The 20,412-nt window shown below is 41.8% G+C and overlaps 1 protein-coding gene across 2 annotated transcripts in view; it reads right to left on the bottom strand.

The window, feature by feature from the left end:
* Positions 1-20,412, bottom strand: part of CCDC191 (coiled-coil domain containing 191) — a 139,920-nt gene that overhangs the window by 77,494 nt on the left and 42,014 nt on the right. For both annotated transcript variants that reach the window (XM_033942416.1, XM_033942417.1), the window contains exon 6: positions 10,785-11,008. In XM_033942416.1, coding sequence (XP_033798307.1) covers positions 10,785-11,008 — 224 coding nt within the window. The remainder of the gene's footprint in view (positions 1-10,784; positions 11,009-20,412) is intronic.

Raw genomic sequence — 20,412 nt, 5'->3', positions numbered from 1 at the left:
AAGAATTATGATTTACATGTACCTGATTCTATAAACCTGTGTACACAAATGAACACTTAACACATGAATAGAATAAGGGCATTTATGTGCATTTGTTTAAATAGATGCTAATTAGCTTTAACAACCAATAATAGACTATTAATTGGCACTAATTGTGTGTAACTGCCCTTAGTCAGTATTCTATAAACAGCATACACAAACTCTGGAGTGCACAGCTGCAAGGCGGTGTAGACATGGGAAGAGTATGGGTGGGTCAGGGGTGTAACCCAGGATTAGCATGTGCAGATCAAAGTTTACTATCAGTTTTGTGAGCTCACTTATGCTTGCCTTTGGGCTAGTGTGAAGATGCTTCAAGTTATGCACATAGAAGATAACTTATGCTAATATTGTATAATGGTAATTACCGTATTTTCACGTAGATAACGCGCACACGGGTATAGCGCGCGGAAAACACAAATTTATGTAAAGAAATTTTTATATACCGCGCTCACGGGTATACCGCACATGCCGCCCTGACTCTCCTCTGGCTGCCCTGACTTTCCGTTCGCTGCCCCAACTCTCCGTTCGCTGCCTCGACTCTCCTCTGGCTGTCCCGACTCTCCGTTCACCTGCCCCGACTTTCCGTTCGCTGCCCCAACTCTCCTCTGGCTGCCCTGACTTTCCGTTCGCTGCCCCGACTCTCCGTTCGCTGCCCCGACTCTCCTCTGGCTGCCCCGACTCTCCGTTCACCTGCCCCGACTTTCCGTTCGCTGCCCCGACTCTCCTCTGGCTGCCCCGACTCTCCTCTGGCTGCCCTGACTTTCCGTTCGCTGCCCCGACTCTCCTCTGGCTGCCCCGACTCTCCGTTCACCTGCCCCGACTTTCCGTTCACTGTCCCGACTCTCCTCTGGCTGCCCTGACTTTCCGTTCGCTGCCCCGACTCTCCTCTGGCTGCCCTGACTTTCCGTTCACTGCCCCGACTCTCCTCTGGTTGCCCCGACTCTACGTTCACCCGCCCCAACTTTCCGTTCACTGCCCCGACTCTCCTCTGGCTGCCCTGACTTTCCGTTCGCTGCCCCGACTCTCCTCTGGCTGCCCTGACTTTCCGTTCACTGCCCCGACTCTCCTCTGGTTGCCCCGACTCTACGTTCACCCGCCCCAACTTTCCGTTCGCTGCCCCGACTCTCCGTTCGCTGCCCCGACTCTCCGTTCGCTGCCCCGACTCTCCTCTGGTTGCCCCGACTCTCCGTTCACCCGCCCTGACTTTCCGTTCACTGCCCCGACTCTCCTCTGGCTGCCCCGACTCTCCTCTGGCTGCCCCGACTTTCCGTTCGCTGCCCCGACTCTCCATGCGCTGCCCCGACTCTCCTTTCACCCGCCCTGCCCTGCTCCCAGCTCTGTAAGCATGCGCAATGGTCTGAGCATGCTTGCCGCTTAGTTTTCTGCGCCGGGTTGTGGGGGCGCGCTTTTGACCTGTCACCAAGGCGGTTTTTCTGGCGGTGTGCTTTTCACCACGTGGCTGTGGCCCCCCTCTATCTGGCCTTGTAATTTGCCCAGTGAATACTATTTTGACTATACAACAGCATCTCAGCCTTTGGGTAAGCCTATAAAAGATTAATGCTGCATGTAGAGCCCACATTTTAATTTCATCTCTTCAGATTGGTATTCTGCATATATCTACCCGGTAGTAGAGTTTATCAATTAAATTTAAATTTACCACCATAATGGCAGGAATGAGACGAAAGTCATATACAACGGACTTTAAGCTTCAAGTCGTTGTGAAAGCTGAGGAAATAGGCAACCGGGCCGCAGCGAGAGAGTTCGATGATGGAGAAACATCGGTGCGTGAATGGAGAAAAGATAAGAAGGAACTGGAGAAATGCAATCCGCGAAAACGGGCACATCGTGGGGCCAAACCAAAATGGCCTCAGCTGGAGGATGACTTGAAGCAGTGGATTCTGGCGAGAAGGGAGCAAAATCAATCAGTCTCTACTGTTGCGATTCAGATGAAGGCAAAACTACTTGCCAATGGAAGAGGAATACCCGACTTCAAAGCTGGCTTCACATGGATCTCAAAATTTATGAAAAGGAACGGACTATCAGTTAGAATGAGAACAACTGTTGGCCAGCGACTTCCAGATGACTGGCAGCAAAAATTGATTGATTTCCGTGACTTTGTCGCCAAAGAAATATCTGAACTTGGCATCACTGCAAAGGACGTCATCAACATGGATGAAATTCCAATGGCATTCGACATTCCAGCGACAAGAACCATAGCCCCCACAGGTACTAAATCTGTTGCCATCACCACAACTGGGCATGAAAGAACCTGTTTTACAGTCGTTCTTGGTTGCTCAGCTAGCGGGGTTAAGTTAAAGCCCATGCTCATTTTCAAAAGGGTCACTATGCCCCGTGAAAAGCTGCCCACCAGTGTGGTTGTGCACTGCAACAAGAAGGGATGGATGGACTGCGACGTAATGAGATTGCGGGTAGATAAATGCTTTAGGGCAAGACAGGGTGGATTCTTTGCAAAAAAATTCTTGTTAATTTTTGATGCCATGGCTGCCCACAAAGAAAAAAATGTTCAGGCCTACATTAATTCTACTCGTGCCCACATTGCTGTGATACCTGGAGGCCTGACATGTAAGCTGCAACCACTTGACATCGCAGTGAATCATCCATTCAAGACTTTTATTAGAAAGGAGTGGGAGGAGTGGATGCAGAGCGGCATGCACGAGTACACACCCGCGGGGCGGCTGAAGCGGGCAACTTTCACAGAAGTCTGCAAGTGGGTGGCTTCAGCATGGGACAAAATAACACCAGATACCATTCAAAACGGATTTAGAAAAGCGGGCATTGTTTATGAAACCAATGACACTACGGGTACTACCAGTGCAGCGGAAGGAGGCAACAACATGGATATCAGCGATGATGATGACGATGATGACGATATTACTTCGGAAATAAACGAGGATCGTCTGCAGGCCGTGCTCACTTTATTTAATGACGATGATGACAATTCGGATTTTGATGGATTCAAGGATTCAGATGACTGTGATGATGATGACTGAATAAACCTGTAAACTTTGTTTATTTACAACTTTACCGTAATTACGGTAACTGTATTTAGATTATTTTGTCCTCGATACTTCGTTTGATCTACCGTTAATGTTATAGTTTATAAGAATGAACATGTAATTTCTGTTCTTGTTGCTGAATTCATACTCACTAACTCTAGATTAAAAGTTATACGGTTGTTTATAAGAATGAACAGTTTTTTTCTTTTCACGTGTTTGGTTGGAGGGTGTGTGAATGGTGCGTGAGTTCTCCTATGTCTGGTTGAGGTGGATTGAATTACCGGTATTTAGCTGAAGAAATTATGGTAGTTAAACACCCCCCCCCCCCCATTCCACACACATTACGGTAATTCTCTTCCATTTTTGTTCCCATTATAAAAAACACTGATAAGTTTCCAGAAAAAATACATTAAAATAAGAAGTGAAAACAAAGGCCCCTACAGATGAGAACATAACATAAGAATAGCCTAACTGGGTCAGTCCAATGGTCCATCATGCCCAGTAGCCCATTCTCATGGTAGCCAATCCAGGTCACTAATACCTGGTCAAAACCCAAAGAATAGCAAACATTCCATGCTACGGATCCAGGGCAAGCAGACGCTTCCCCCATGTCTTAATAATAGACTATGGACTTTTCCTCCAGGAATTTGTCCATACCTTTTTAAAACCAGCAACGCTATCTGCTCTTACCATAACTTAAATGTTTCCTTCCAAACAGAGACCTTGCTAGATGTCAAATACAGAAAGAACAAGGTAACTTCACAAGGACTTAGCTGTGCAGGAAATGTGAATCTCCTCATACACCCACCATATAGTGCAAAAATGTGCAAAGGTCTGTTTTTTTCTTTCGATCACTACATAGCCTAATGCCATACAAATATATTCTGAAGGTCAATGCTAAGGTTAACAAAGTTTCCTTCCTTGGACCACAAGGAGATACAGACAAACCACTAGAAGAGATCCCAAAACAACTACGAAGGCACAACACCACTCAGTGTGTGAACCAGTTCAGTGGAGTGGACTACGGTAACTGGGGGGTGGAAATGGACCCGGAGTTTTCTCAGCAGAATTTCCCAGAACATCTCTTCCTCTCAACACATTGACACGCTGGTGGGTTTATTTTATAGCTTTTTCACTCCCTTCGGTCTGCCTGTCCCCCCTTGAAGTCCTGTCCCCCCTTGAAGTCCTGCCTGTCCCCCCTTGAAGTCCTGTCCCCCCTTGAAGTCCTGCCTGTCCCCCCTTGAAGTCCTGTCCCCCCTTGAAGTCCTGCCTGTCCCCCCTTGATGTCCTGTCCCCCCTTGAAGTCCTGCCCCCCCTTGAAGTCCTGTCCCCCCTTGAAGGTCTGCCTGTCCCCCCTTGAATTCCTGTCCCCATCCTGAAAGCCTGATGCCCCCCCCCGATGCCCGATTCATCATCTGGAAGGACCGCTCGCACCCCCACTGCTCGCACTCCCACCCCGATGGACCGCTCGCACCCCCACAGCCTCCCCCCCCTCCCCCATGGAGAAGCTGTCTACCTTGTTTCCGGATGCCAGTGAGCCCAGCTGTTTCCTCTGCCGGCGGTCCTGCCCCTTCTCTGAGCCCTGCGCTACGCTGCTTCCTCTTCCGGCGGTCCCGCCCTTTCTCTGACGTCAGAGGAGGAGAGGAGAGAAGACTCAAGGAAGAGAGAGATGTCAGATTCCGGAGAAGGAGAGAGATACCAAACCATGAGAAAGAGGGAAGGAAACAAGAGAGATGATGGACCACAGGGAGAAGGAGAGGAAGGGAAGGAAGAAGAAAGAAATGCAAGACCAGGGGAGGAGGAGAGAGAGAATCAAGACTAGTAGATGAGGGAAGGACACAGAAGGGAAGAGAGATGCCAGACTCTGGGAAGGAGAGGAGAGAGATACCAGATCACAAGAAGGGGGGAAGGGAGGGATATAGATGTTGGATTATGGGAAGGAGAAGGGGAAGAGGAAGGAAAGGAGGGATAGAGAGACAGATGCCAGACCATGGGAGAGGAGAGAGATGCTAGACTGTGGGAAGGAGGGAAGAAAGATGACAGACCATAGGAGGAGAAAGACAGATGTCAGACCATAGTAGGGAGAGAGAGAGGCGGAGGAGATGGTGCACAGAGATGGAGGGGAATAGGAGAGAGAGGAAGGAGATGGTACACAGGGATGGAGGGGAAGGGGAGAAAGAAGGAGGAGATGGTGCACAATGATTTGTGGGAAAGGGAAGAGAAATGGAAGAAATGTGTTTATGGATAGATGGGAATAGGGGAGAAGAAAGAGGAAGAAGGTACAAATGGATAGATGGGAAGGGAAGACATGGAAAAGTAGATAGATTTTGAGAAGAAAGCAGAAAAATGGAAGAAAGTTAAATGTTAGAAGTTAATGCTAAAGATGGATGTAGCAAAACAACAAAAGACCCCCCTCTCATCAATACTGGACAAGTCTCTCAAATTAATGTCATCATATAACATTTAAAGGCTTTTAAATATTTAAATGTGTTTATAAGCTCTTCAGAAAGGCGTACAACGTCGATGGAAAGGTGCTTGGATTTTAATCATAACACATTGCATGGAGCGAGGAATCTTGCTTCTGCTAGAGTAGCAAATGTTATGCTCTACAAAAGCTATTTAACAGTAGACCATTTATCTGAAAAGGTCAGTTTATGGCTGCAACACAATCTGTGTTTCGCTAAGCTACATCAGAAAGCCGGAAGGATAAACTTTTTATTGATTTTGTTTGCAGTGCACAGTGCCTGAGTCCTTTGACCTACATACTTGATGTTGAAAAAAAGACACCCTGGGGAACGGCACCAAAAAAAGATGGATGTAGAGCAGAAAGTGAAGAAGAGAAAAACAGCAAATGGATAAGAAGGCCCTGGAAATATAGCTAAGAGCACAGACAGAAGTACAATCAGAGAGTAGGAAAAGATGATTAGAAAAATAAAATCACCAGCCAACAAAAGTAGGGAAATGTTATTTTCAATTTAGTGATTGAAATGTGTAAGTTTTGAGAATTTATATCTGCTGTCTATATTTTGCTCTGTTTAAGAAGGAATTAATTTCTGTTTCTCTAGTATTGTACTGCATGCAGAGTCTGGCAATGGAATATTAGAGTTTTGTTTGTGTATATTAGTACTTTTAGTTTGCAGTGCTGTATTTGTTCTCTATGTCTGACCAAGGCCAGGTGTTCTAGAAGGAATGAATGTTGAGAAGCGTTCTTGGTGTCATTGCTCCAAGTAGGAAGATATTTGTTGGTTCTCCTTCAGCCCTTTTGGACCCAAAATGGCCCTCACTTAAAAATTAGCAAAGACCACTGTCCTAGGGTTACCATATAGCTCCAGAAAAAGGAGGACTGATTGCCACATCCAGGTTTTACTTCTATTGCTTTCAATGGAAGTAAAACCTGGATGTCTTGAGCCATCCTCCTTTTTCTGAAGTATGTCGTGTTTGGTTTCTCACTGAAAAGGTAATAAGCCATATGCTATAAGTTAATGTTAAGAATTGCCTGTTAAGGTTTCAAGGGTCCTGGAAATGACTAAAAGAAATGCACTTATTTGCATGTGATATTCTGAGGACTGTACTTGATTGAATGGCTTTTTTTTTCTTCATTTGTTGGATTTGTTTTGTTGCTTGGAAATGGACATTGTTTGTATTGTTTGGTTTGGCTGCGCACTGAGAAAAGCACTAAGCCATGTGCTATTGGATTGCTTTTAAAAAGCACTAAGTTACATATTTGTGTGTGATATTCTGAGGACTATTTTTCATATGTTTTGCGCATGAATAATTAGAACTAAAATTATTGTCTGGACTAAAATATCACTGGTATTGAGCCGATGTTTGGTTTTCTGTACACAATGCAGAACTCAGCATGCCTCACAAGTTGTACTTTTATTGATGTTCTTTCAATCAAAATATAATCCTCCCCCACTTTTACGAAGTTGCATGAGGCTTTTTTATCACTGGCCATGGAAGTATTAGTGTCAGAGCTAATACCGCTGTGACTGGTGATTAAAAAAGCCTAATGCAGCTTCATAAAATGGGGTTTGAGAGGAAAAAAGCTCACTAAAGGCTTAAAATATTTATTTACAATGCCTTAGGCACATAAAATTGGGTGATGCGACAAAAGCGAGCGAGACTTCGGCGTGCTGACATTGCAGCACAGACAATTTGGCGCAAGACCCCAGCGTGCCGCCTAAAAAGTTACTTTTACAGAGCTACGACGGGGGTGTGGGAAGAACCCCCCCACTTTACTTCCTAGTCTTCACGCTGCCGTTGGGGGGGAGGGTAGGGGTGCAACCCCCCATTATAGAGAAAACTTAACTTTTTCCTAAAAAAAAAAATCAGGAAAAAGTTTACTCTATAATGGAGGGTTCCAACCCCCCAACCCCCCCCAACAGCAGCGCGAAGAGTATGAAGTAAACTAGGGGGTTCCCCACTCACACCCAGTGTCAGAGCTCTTTAAAAATCACTTTTTAGGTGGCGAGCTGGGGTCTGTGCTGCAATGTCGGCGCGCCGAAGTCCAGCGCGCAAATGACTATGAACCTAAAATTGCATGAAATCATCTTTCTGCTTTGAGTAGGGAAGTGCAGGGAAGAAAATTAAAACTGCAGGGACAGTGAGGGGATGGGGATGAATCTTTGTCCCCGTGTCACTCTCTGAATCTGTATTGCCTGATGAGAATTCTCTTGCTTCCAGCAGAGGGATGCTTAAGTAAGATACGGTTTTGGAGGACTTAGCTTATGACTTCACAGAGAAACCTGACAATATATTTGTATCTCAGAGGTGCACTTATTCAGCTCTCTAGATAGAACAGTGTTCATTGTTTACATTTATTAAAACTCTTCATATACCACTTAGGCTATAAATAAGATCAAAGCGGTTTACAAAATAATCCAACCAAAACATAAAGAAAGGAACTCCATTTAAAATAGGAAAGAAAAAAAGAAGAAAAAAAATCAGACAAACACAGAGTAAAATAAATAACTTATTCTCCCCCTCCTTTTACAAAAGTGCGGAAGAGGTTTTTAGTACCAGCTGGCATGTTGAATGCTCTGCGCTACTCTGACGGTCATTGAGTTCCTCTGAGCATTGGAGCAGTACAGAGCATTCAGTACGCTGGCCACTGCTGAAAACCTCTTCCATGCATTTGTAAAAGGGGGAGGGAGGGTTAATCCTTATATACTTTATAATACATTTGCAGTATGTAAAGAATCGTCATCTAAAAAATTTTGAATGGCTCTAATCTGCCTCAATGCTCCAAACCCTTTTCCAATCACTGTAGAAACCTGATCTTCAAATTTTAAATGACAATTAATTAGTAAAATGAATTAAGAAGAATAGTGTTGGGAGGGAGGGTGGGTTATGGGTTTATATATATATATACAATTGTTATTGTCTTGATGGATTTCTCAAGTGTTGTTTTTGAGCCTATGTATGATTTTTCTTGTACACTTGTTGAATGATTAAAAAGGAATAAAGAATTTAAAAAAAAAAAAATTAGTATTCCCAGATATTTAAAACTGTTTACCATTTTTACATGATGTTAATCCAATAATAAATTCAACTGTGGTGACTATTTGATCTTTTGGAAAGATATCATTGAACTCAGGGGTACTATTGCAAGTACCGCCATGGTTCCTTTTCTGCCCTCCAGTGATTATCTGATGTCATTTCTCCCTTTATTCTCTGTTCAATGGGTACTAGGTCTCCTGGGGGAGAGGGGTAGTTATGACATATTTGAATGTCTATCCTGTATGATGTTTGTATGCATGTTTAATTTAGATGTTCAATAAAAATAATTTAAACTACAAGTTTTTTGTGTTACCTCTCCCTCTGGAGCCATATCTACAGAAGACAGCACCACAGAACTGGCACCTTTCAGCGTTTTGCCTTTTTCATTCATACTCCAACCAACTAAGCAACTGAAAATGACTGGAGGGGGAGGGTGTATGTTAATGTACAGCAGGCCATACTGTCATATTACTAATTTCAAAGTGGGGGGAAAAGAGAGGTATAATGTGCAGAAATGTTACTTTGGTTTGTCCTCTTCCATACCTATCTTGCGATCCCAAGTGTTTCTTTCTAAAAATATCATTGAGGTCCTCTGCTGAGCCCATTGTGCTCTCTGAGCAGCAGGAAAGTCAACAGCGCACTTTCCACCACTTACATTCACACGCCTTATCCATGCTCAGTCTATGTGCATGAACTGAGCATGCATAGGGAGTGCTGGCATCAGAAGCTGAAAGCACACTACCAACTTCCTTGCTGCTCAGATGGCATGGGGGCTCAGGAAGAGCACATCATCCGCCGAAAGGGCTTGAACACCCTTGCCAGCTAAAATATCAATTTTAATGGGTGATGGTGGTAGAGAGGACATTTTTTGTTGGTCTAAAACACGATCTGGTCCAGGTGTTATGCATAATAAGTATAAAATAATAAACACTTTCAATAATGGTTGATGTTGTAATGTCCTATAGTATGATACAAGGACAGCATAGGTTATTAAGCAAAATGAAGGAAAAAGCCTCAGAAAAGGGCCCTCCCACCTCCACCGGAGTGGTTTGTTAAAGGTGGTTGAGCGGTCACCTCATTGGCAAAAAACCTTCAATGTAATTATAGCCTTATGCTGTATTTCGCTAGTGAAAACCAAAACAAAAGATAGAAGAAAATTTTTCCAAATTATCTTCCGCTGATCTGAGGCTTTTTCCTTCATTTTGAGTTACTTAATAACCTATGCTGTCCTTGTATCATACTATAGGACATTATAACATCAACCATTATTGAAAGTGTTTATTATTTTACACATTGTGTTTTCATGATATCTGGGTCATTTGTGGATGTATCCTAAGTATACCACTAAGTTAGACACCTAAGTGCCACAGCACCTAACTGCAAGTGGGGTGGGCATACACGTGGTATGGGCAGGCCATGGGCATGTCTTCCAGTTACTCATGTGGCTTATAGAACACTATAAATGATGAATGTCACATGGTGCACTGAGGCAAGCCAATTTATTGACATGTCATAAGAGGGTGTACCAATGTTGACTTGTACTAATATTCTGTAACAGAATCTTGGCGCCAAGTTGCTGTTGTAGAATTGATGCTAAGCACACAGCATTGGGATGCCTAAACTGAAGCATCAATTTATACAATTGCCACCATATTGCCTGAACTTCTCACCTAGGATATTCTGTCTTTCTACAGAAAAATGTAGTCAATTATTACAATACAGAGTTTCATTTTTCTATATATTGCCACATCCTTCTAAATATCTAAAACCTTCTTGATGACACCAGGTTTTTGAGCCACCTATTGAACTTCTCTGTATTATGTAGTTTTAGTTCTCTCTCTTCCTATAGGCAGGTAGCACTTCTGAAAAAGCTACAGTACATACCAAAGACCTTAAGATTCATTTCTGTCTGTGTTTGGTATTAGAAAATGCATTTCAAACACGTTTTCTACCTCATTTTCTGGCATAACCTCTGCAGATGGGATATGAATAGCTGGGATATGAATTTTGAATGCCATTTTTTAATCTAATATTCTCAGTATCAGAAGGGATGAGTAGATCCAGCCCTGGTTTTACCTTGCTACCTGTTTGGTCGTAGTTCCTATTTCATTAAGAAAAGTTGGACTACAAGTCCATACAGGCAGTGAGGTGAAACAAAGACAAGTTCAGACTGTTCCTTACAATCTGGAGTTATCTGGGGGTTGTTTGTCTGCTGGTATGACTTACACTTTCCGTGCATCTTCCATGATATGCCTCCTCTCTGACATTTCCTTTCGTAGTTTCACCATTTCCTTTTGGATATCTTCTTCCTCTTTTCTGGCCTTCAGCAATTTCCTCTTGTTTTCCTCATTTACTAGCAGCTGGGCCTGAGATTGCATTGATTTTTTCAGTGCTCGCTCTTGTCTCTGGTAATCCAGTTCCTTCTGGCGTTTTATACGATTTTCTTTTACCTGAGTGTGATAGGAATTGAGTGAGTGGAACACCATATCATTACTCTTTGGGGGTTGGGACTCAATTGCTTATGGTATACACTTTTACCTACTCTTGTTACAGTTTTCCAGAGGGCAGAGATGCTAAGGGGGAACAATTTTTGAGAGAGATTTTAGCATATGCCTCCTGACTTGCCCCACAGTCATTCCAAAATATAACTTATTTACTCTGGTGACAACAGAGATGAATGAGAAGTACAGATAATCATTTCCTCTATTCTTCCTGCCACCTTCTTTTACAACTTTTTTAAAATTAGTCTCCCTATCAGTCAATGTTATTTTAGATCTTCCTACTACATTTCTGTTAGAGGTGAGATTGTTGCAAGGGTTGATAACTGTATCAACTAATGTGAGATATCTAGGGTGAAATTGGACTCCGGGTTTTCCTGGGTTAACCAGGAAAAAAAAAGTATTAATTTAGATAATTTCAGGCCTATTTCTACACTCCATTTCTTAGGGAAGGTGATTGAAAAGATGGTTTTATAACATATGGAAGAATTTACTGAATCACTGGGGGCTTTAAGCTCATGTCAGTATGGATTTCGAAGAGGCCATGTGGTTGAAACTTTGCTTGTTTCAACTTTTGAAGAGATTAGGCGTGGGGATGATAGCGATGCTAGTTATTGCTTTGTGTGCTTGGATGTGTCATCAGCATTTGACACACTGAATATTGAACTGATATTGAATAAACAGCTAAATTTAGGTGTGAAGGGTGTTGTTTCAATCTTTCATGAATCATAGATAGGGTCAATCTTTCATGAATCATAGATAGGATTACCATATTTTTGAAGACAAAAAAAAAAGAGGACACATGGCCCTACCCACATTCCACCCATTTCCTTGGTCTCCTTTCCTCTGTACCCTTTTAGTGCTTCTCTCTCTCTTCCTACAACCCTCCTCCCCCACAGGTAATTCGCTCTTTCTCCTTCCAACCCCCCTTTCCTGTGGGTGCTTTTTTCTTTCTCTCTCTTCTTCTAACCCCCAACCCCCCTTCCGTGGGCACCCCTCTCTCTCCTACCAACCTCCTGTCCTGCTGTTTGTCTCCCCCTCCCATCCAGCACTACCCTACTCCATGCTTTTTTTCTCTAGCACTCTCTCCTTTCCATAATGCTTCTCCAGGCCTCTCTCCCTCCATTCCATTTTTCCAGCCCTCCTCCCTCCCTTCCTTTATGCTGTTTCTCCAGGATCTCTCCTTCCCTCCCTTCATGCTGTTTCTCCAGTTCCCCTCCATGCTATTTCTCCCCTTCCCTCCCTCCTCCAATACTGCTCTCTAGCTCCCGACTCCCCCACCTACCTCTCTTCCCTGGGCCGACTACCGTAATTGAATCTTTCGCCTGCCAACAGCAGCGAGGTAAGCCTGCTGCCAGTGGCCTCCCCAGAAGCCACCTCTCTGCAAGTCCTGCTTATGAGAGAACAGGAAGTTGCTGCAGAGAGGCAGGGCAGGCCGGTGGCAAAAGATTCAATTACAGTGGCTGGCCCGAGAAAAAGGTAAGTGGAGAGTCGGGAGAGCTGGCTAAACCCGGACATACTCCCCCATTTTTTAAAATACCATCTGGGCACCCATACAGACCTTGAAAAAGAGGACATGTCTGGGTTTTCCTGGACATCTGATAACTCTAATTATAGGTCCTTTCAAGTAAAAGTGTATGGAAATATCTCTGATAGGTATATGATGTTGATGGGTGTGCCTCAAAGGTCAGTATTGTCAGCCTTATTATTCAACATTTATATGGCACCGTTCGGGTCTGTATTGAAAAACTTCATGTTAGTTATCGTATGTACGCTGACAGCATTCAGCTTTGTTTTTATTGTGAATAAAAGTGATGATATTATGGAAAAAGTATCCAAATGTTTGGAAGATGTTAATCAATGGATGGCTTGCAATAAGTTATTGCTGAATAGATAAATCTGAAGTGTTAATGATACATAGGTGTGAAGCTATACCATATGATCTCTCTGCACAAATCCCTTTTGGATCATTGCAAGTTAAACCTGTGATAAGAAATTTGGGATGCTTATTTGATATGAATTTATCATTTTATTTATTTGTTTATAAGTTTTACAAATTGTTAAACAACAATATAATAGAAATAAACATTTAAAAAAGAAACAAAACATATAAATTATAAATTCACAAAATTAACTAAGTTCATAGTCCACAAACTGGGGAGAGAAAATCCTACACCTCCAAGGGAAGTTGGTTTTCAAGAAATGTTCATTCATAATAGGAGATCAAACAGTTGGATTCAATTAAATTATCATCCTGGTTAATTGAAAAGGCATGGAGGGAATTGGAGCTTAACCAGCTGCCTTACCCTCAAGGAAAAATTTCAACTGATCAGGTTCATAAAATATATATCTAATATTCTGATGGGTAACACAGCATTTACAGGGAAAACGTAACTGAAAAGTTGCTCCCATACTCAAAATTGACTGACAATAGGTTAAAAATTTATTTTGTCTATCTTGAGTCCATTTTGATACATCAGGAAAAATTAAGACTTTTGAACCATGAAATTCTGAATTATCAGTCTATAGAATAGACGAAGAACTGCTTCCTTATCTTGATGAAAAACAAAGGTTACCAATAAGGTTGCTCTTCCCATAATTTCTTCTTGTTGAGATGTTTCCAGGATAGCTGTGAGATCTAAATCTCCTGCTACGGTTCCTTTTCCTTTATCCTCTTTAGGAATATTTAAATAATATGATTTGTGTAACGGTGGTAAATTGTTTTCAGGAAATTTAAGTACTAATCTCAAGAAGGAATGAAACAGTTCTCTTGCCGATTGGAATTTGGAAATAGGAAAATTTAAAAGTCTAAGGTTCAGACTCCTATTAGCATTTTCCAAATTTTCCAATTTTCTAACAAGCAATCAGGCCCACATGCGGGTTTCTCCCTTTCATGTCATTCTTGTCCTGATTACTTTGGGTCCACCTTTGTTATTCCTCAGTTGCTTGAATGATGCTGTCCAGCCCAAGGGGGGAGGGGGGGCACAGTTAAGCACAATATTTGAAGCATATTGATTCTGATCCATAGAGTTTCATGGTGAAGGTTTTATTGGGTAGGTCACCAGGTCTTTCCCCAATCCATAGCACTTAGCCACTTGACCGCCACAGTTGGAATGTCATGTGTTGCCACCCTCCCAGCACTTTGAACTAGCTATGGGAAGCAAGGGCTTTGTTCTGAAGACTCATGTAAACTGGTAATACCTATGGTTCAGGAGGCAAGTCTTGAATTTACTCGTAAAAAAAGATATTTGGTGTCAAGCCCTACTGTTTGGAATATGCTGCCAGCACAATTATGCTGACAAAAAGGTTTGACTCAGTTTAAGTGGCTTTTGAAGCAGTATTTGTTTAATTGGGACAGATAATGTTGGGTTTTGAGAGCTGAACTATCCCACTGTTACTTTGTTTAATTTGGTTTTATGTATGCTTTTTTTTTTTTTTTTAATCTTTATTCATTTTATTTCTTTCAACAAGTGTACAATATTATTACAATTAATTCACATAACTCACTTGACATTCTTAACCCTTTCAGGACCAAGGGACATATTTGTCCCATAACTTTAAAATCCTATAAATTTTGATTGGGATAGTCTACAGTTCTAAATTTGATATGTACGGATTCCATATGATACTGCCTTTATGTAAACAAACTGGTTCCGACATTCATTCATTAGCGTCGTTGCCAGATTGACGAGAAGATTCACTTGCCACACTGTCCATAAGCCAGAAGTGTGATTTAAAAAAAAAAAAATAATGATATTTCACAAAAAAAATCAATTTTTTGGCATCTGCAAGCCCTTTTTACCATAAAAATGTCGTCAAAACCACAAAAATTGGCCTACGATCCTTATGGTCCTGAAAGGGTTAAACAACGTTATTATACATATTTTAATTCCCCCCACCCGCCTCCCATCCCAACAAAATAATCTATCCAAATATACACATACCTAGACATCCCTCTTCTATAATACAATTAATCTTACATTAACCTCTCCCCCCCACCCTTTCTTCCTTTAACTCTTTATTCATTTTATTATATAAATTAATGCATAACAAATATATCTCATCATATTACATATATCCCCTAATATTCCATTACAATATATTTCCAATAAATTTACCCCCTTTCCTTTTCTATTCATACATATATACCATATTTTTTATATTCATTAATCAGTTAAAATATACCGCTGTTTAATTAGAATATCCTATCCCCCCCCCACACACCCCCACCCCCATTTCTACAAATTATCCCCTAAGGAAAAAGAATAAACCTGAATCTTTATAATATTCAATTAATGGCCTCCACACCTCCTGAAATTTTATGTATGCTTTTAATTATGTAAGTATACATATATGTACACTACCTTGGAATAAGGCAGTTTATAAATGTTAATAAATGAAATTAAATAATACAATACAATACAAACCTTAGGGCTCCTTTTATCATTTCATCATGCACTAACCCCCGCGGCAGCCTAAAATCCTAACGCCTCGTCAATGGAGGTATTAGGTATTAGCGCGGCAGGTGGTTTAACGCGTGGTATTCCGCATGTTAAACCACTTCCGCGCCTTTGTAAAAGGACCCCTTAGTCTTATATACCGGGTCATTCCCACTAGGGACTCGATCCGGTTCACAAAGTTAATTAGAAAGACAAAGGAAAACAATGATTGGCCAGAAATTCCTCTGTTACAGTCCCTCCATTCTTCCTGTCATCTCTTTTTACAACTCTTCTTTTAAATTAGGCTCCCTATCAGTCAATTTTCTTGTCTTAGGATGTATGACAACATGGTAAATATTAAACCAGGCCCTGGACCACAAATACAATTAATATTGGGAAACTAGAACAAGCTAAACTGCTACAGATCTCTACACAGAAATTGCACACTTAGCAGAGTTCTTTACCTCAGTCATACATGCAGAACACAGGTAAACAAACCCTCATCCAATATAGAATTTAAAAAAAAACCCATAAAATAGAAAGAAACAGGTAGACAAAACTGAAATGGAAACCTCTAAGAAAGATTGGCTTCCCCTATGTTTTTATGTGCCTGTTTCTTTCTACAATATTTATTTATTTTCTCATTTATTTAGCCCGTCCTCCCAAAGGAGCAGTGCAGTACCAGTAAACAAGAAACAGAAATGCATTTCTTCTGTACAAATTTAAAATAAAAACAGTCGGTGTAGCCAAAGTTAGTTTTATCAAGTCTTCAAAACAATAGCAGGTCTGAATGTCTCAAAAAAGACAGTGAAAAGTCCAAGAAATCATCTCAAGAAACATGTGAAAGACTCGGCACGGCAAATATCACGCCTGTCTCAGGGTCAAGACCATCTGTATCACAGTGTGTCTCTAAAAATAGACAGTTCAAAATTCTTAATATGGTATGCAACCACTAGAACTTGTCTTGCTAAAACTAACTTGTCTACATCTTGGGATTTTCCTTTAATTTTTGTTGAAAATCCATTGTTCTCCCTCTTTTTTTCCTTTCTTTTTCCATTATGGGGGTTCCTCTTTCCACAATTTGACCTATTTTTTTAACCAGGTTGGTTCCAATCTCTTGTTTCAACTTCTGTGAGATTCTTCTACAAAATTATTTTTTTCCATATCCCCTTTCCATTTCTTCTCTCCTCTTTTCCTACTGTTTCAATCTCTCTATTTCCTTTTTCAGCTTATTCTCCCTTTGTCTTTTACTCTGCCTGATGCAAGATGGAAACTCCTACAGTATTTTAGAGTGAGAAATCAGGCTTCTGTGGCCCATCTGATTGCCAGAGAAACACTATTTTTCTGTTCTAGCTAAGAGATTTCCAAGATGCTGCAGCATATTTACTGCATAGTTTCCCAGCTAGTAATACATGCTGGACCCTCCTTCCTATCAGCTATGTCTGGAACAGAAGCACACAATAATGTAGAAAGCTCTGGTTCCCAGAGATGCTTGACCATCTATTATAATCAAGGACTTTATACAAGTTTCTATATTTCTGCATTTTTCTGATTGGCTACAGGAACCACTCCACCTTTTGGGGAGAAGGTATAATCTATAGCAGTGGTCTCAAAGTCCCTCCTTGAGGGCCGCAATCCAATCAGGTTTTCAGAATTTCCCCAATGAATATGCATTGAAAGCAGTGCATGCACATAGATCTCATGCATATTCATTGGGGAAATCCTAAAAACCTGACTGGATTGCGGCCCTCAAGGAGGGACTTTGAGATCCCTGATCTATAGTGTAAGCAGTGGTGTAGTGAGGGTGAGAGATGCCCTTCCCCCTCTCTTCTCCGCCCCACCCCATCCGCTCCTTCTTTGACCCCTCTTGCCGCATGCCCCTTCCTCATACCTTTTTACGTTTGCGGCGCAAGTAGCAACCCTAACCTGCTGCTCGTGCCAGTGTCGGCTCTTCCTCTGATGTTACTTCCTAGTCGTGGGTCCTGGAAATGATGTCAGATGAAGAGCCAATGCTGGTGCGAGCAGCAGGATGGAGTTGCTGCTCATGCTGCAAACGTTAAAAAGGTATGGGGGAAGGGAAGTGGCTCACACACACGGTAGTGTGGGGGCGGGGCAAAGAGAAGGACAGGTGCTGGTGCCCCAACCAAGAAGACACCTGGGGTGGACTGCCCCCCCAGCTCCCCCTTACTACGCCACTGAGTGTAAAAGTCTGTTTATTAGGATTCCATCTTTAGCTGCCTGCTGTAACATCTATAGGAATGCTGTCAGAACTTTTGCTGAAATACTTTTTGTGCCAATGCCAGCATCAAGGGTGGTGAAGGACCCGCCTTGTGACAGAAGAGTTGGTGTCTGTGACCTGTCTTGCACCTGAAATCCCTAAGAGCATGATAGACAGCTTAAGAGCCCCTGTGCCTGTTTTTTGCAGATCCTGTTGATCCTTATGATGATTTACTTGCTGATCATTACCTCCTAATTGTGCTGTCATCTGCTGTGAACATCTGCAAAACAGCTGTGTCCACCTGAATTCTGGCTTCTGTTTTATGAATAATTAGCTGTATCTGTTTGCTATGATCCCCATTTGCTTCTAATAAAATACTCAAACTTTTATTTTGATGCAACTAGATTACTGCAATGTCTTATATACAGGAGGAAATGTAATTATAATAAGACAACTTCAAACTTTACAGAACACAGCAGCCTATTTGATTTGTAAAGCAGGTAAATCTGAATGAGTAATCCCTTTGCTGATTAGACTACACTAGTTACCAGTGAAAGCTCATAAAGTTCAAGATGCGCATTTTTCTTTCAAATTTGTCATGATTAGTACTACTTTATATGAAGAATATGATATTGTTCCCTTTAAGGCATAAATCACTACAAAATTGAATATTTTTTTAATTTTCCATTAATGCAGGGAATTACGGTAAATAAAAAAGAATTCTTTCAATCACAGGCCCCTTACCAATCGGCCTTAATTTGGAATTCTCTGTCACAGGAGATAAGATTAGAATCTGATTATTCCACCTTTTACAAAACTGTAGCGTGGTTTTTAGCACCAGCCACAGCAGCAACAGCTCTGACGCTCATAGAATTCCTATGAATGTCGGAGCTGCTACCGCTGCGGCTGGCGATAAAAACTGCGCTATGGTTTTGTAAAAGGAGGGGGGGAGGGTATATAATAATAATAATAATAACTTTATTCTTATATACCGCCAACAATCTTGCGACTTCTAGGCGGTTTACAGCAAAGAATATTGCAATGTACATCTGATAGTAACAGCATTAATGATAATAATAACAGTTATGTATTGTAGGGTCGTGAAGTACCTTGCGGTTTGCACAGGGTTGGAAGTTAGTGATTGGGGTTAACAGTTTACAAGAACAGATTTGGGGAGTGATTACGAGGGGGGTTATTGTCCTTGTTCGTTGCTTAGGTATTTTGTGAACGGGTATGTTTTCAGGTGTTTCCTGAATTCTCCATAGTTGTTTGTGTGTGTAATTAGTTTATCTAAGTCTTTGCCCCATAAGGCTGCTTGATAGGATAGAAGTTGTTGATGGTATCTCTTATATTTGCATCCTCTGGCTGGTGGGGAGACGAATTTCAGGTGTAATCTTCTCTCATGTCTGTTGGTTGGGTATGAGAAGAGGTCTGTTATGTATTTAGGGGCTAGACCTGATAGTACTTTGAAGCATAGACATCCCAGCTTGAACTTCGTGCATGCCTCCATTGGTAGCCAGTGCAGGAGTCGGTAGGAAGGGGTTATATGATCGGACTTCTTCAGCCCGAAAATCAGCCTGACTGCTGCATTTTGTATCAGTTGTAGTCTCTGCATTTGCTTCTGGGAAATTGCCAGGTGGGTGATGTTACAATAATCAAGGTGGCTTAATATTAGGGATTGTACCAGTATTCTGAATGCTGAAGCGTCGAAGTATGCTCTTATGGACCTAAGTTTCCAGAGAGTGAAGAACCCTTTTTTGACTAGGGAGTCCACATGGTCTTTCATAGTTAGACCTTGGTCTAGTATTACCCCCAGTACCTTCATTGTTGGCTGGATGGGGTAGTTAAGATTGTTTATGCGTAATGATTTTGTCGTGATATTTGAGAGTGGCGAGGCTATAAAGAATTTAGTTTTATCTGAATTGAGTTTCAGTTTAAATTCTGAGGTCCATTGTTCCATCAGGTTTAGTGCTTGTGTTGCTGTGGGGGTGATATCGGAGGGAGAAGTATTGAATGGGATAATGATTGTGAAGTCATCCGCGTAGCTGAATACTTTTATACCCTGTTGGGCCAGCTGCATGCCTAGTGAAGATATATAGACGTTGAAGAGTAGTGGGGATAGAGGGGACCCCTGTGGAACGCCTGATGGGTTTCTCCATGTTTTAGAGAGGCTGCAGTTGAAGCGTACTTGATAGGTGCGGGATGTGAGGAATCCTCAGAACCAGTCAAGTACTTCACCTCCGATGCCGATTGCGTCTAGACATTGTAGCAATTTTTTGTGATCCACCAGGTCAAAGGCCGAGCTCATGTCAAATTGCATGATTAAGGCATTATGTCCCTTGCTGAGTAAGTTGCGTGAGTATTCTAGGGTAGCTGCGATCACCGTCTCTGTGCTAAACAGAGGTCTGAAGCCAGACTGGGTTTCATGTAGTAGCGAGAACTGATCAAAGTAGTCCATCAATTGGGTGTGTACTAAACCTTCCATTATTTTTACGAAGAATGGAATGGATGCTACCGGTCTATAGTTAGTTACTAATGATAGGGATTGTTTATGATTTTTTGGAATTGGGGTGATTATAATGTGACCGTTTTTCGTTAGGAATTTTCCGTTTTTGAAGTTATTGGTCATATTATTCCACAGTGTTAGTTTGAAGTCTAATGGCGCTGCTTTCATAATATTGGGGGGACAGGGATCAAGG

Source organism: Geotrypetes seraphini, chromosome 4 (assembly GCF_902459505.1).
Source record: "Geotrypetes seraphini chromosome 4, aGeoSer1.1, whole genome shotgun sequence".
In the NCBI taxonomy this organism is placed as follows: Eukaryota; Metazoa; Chordata; class Amphibia; order Gymnophiona; family Dermophiidae; genus Geotrypetes; species Geotrypetes seraphini.
This window is presented reverse-complemented; position numbering and strand designations above follow the sequence as displayed.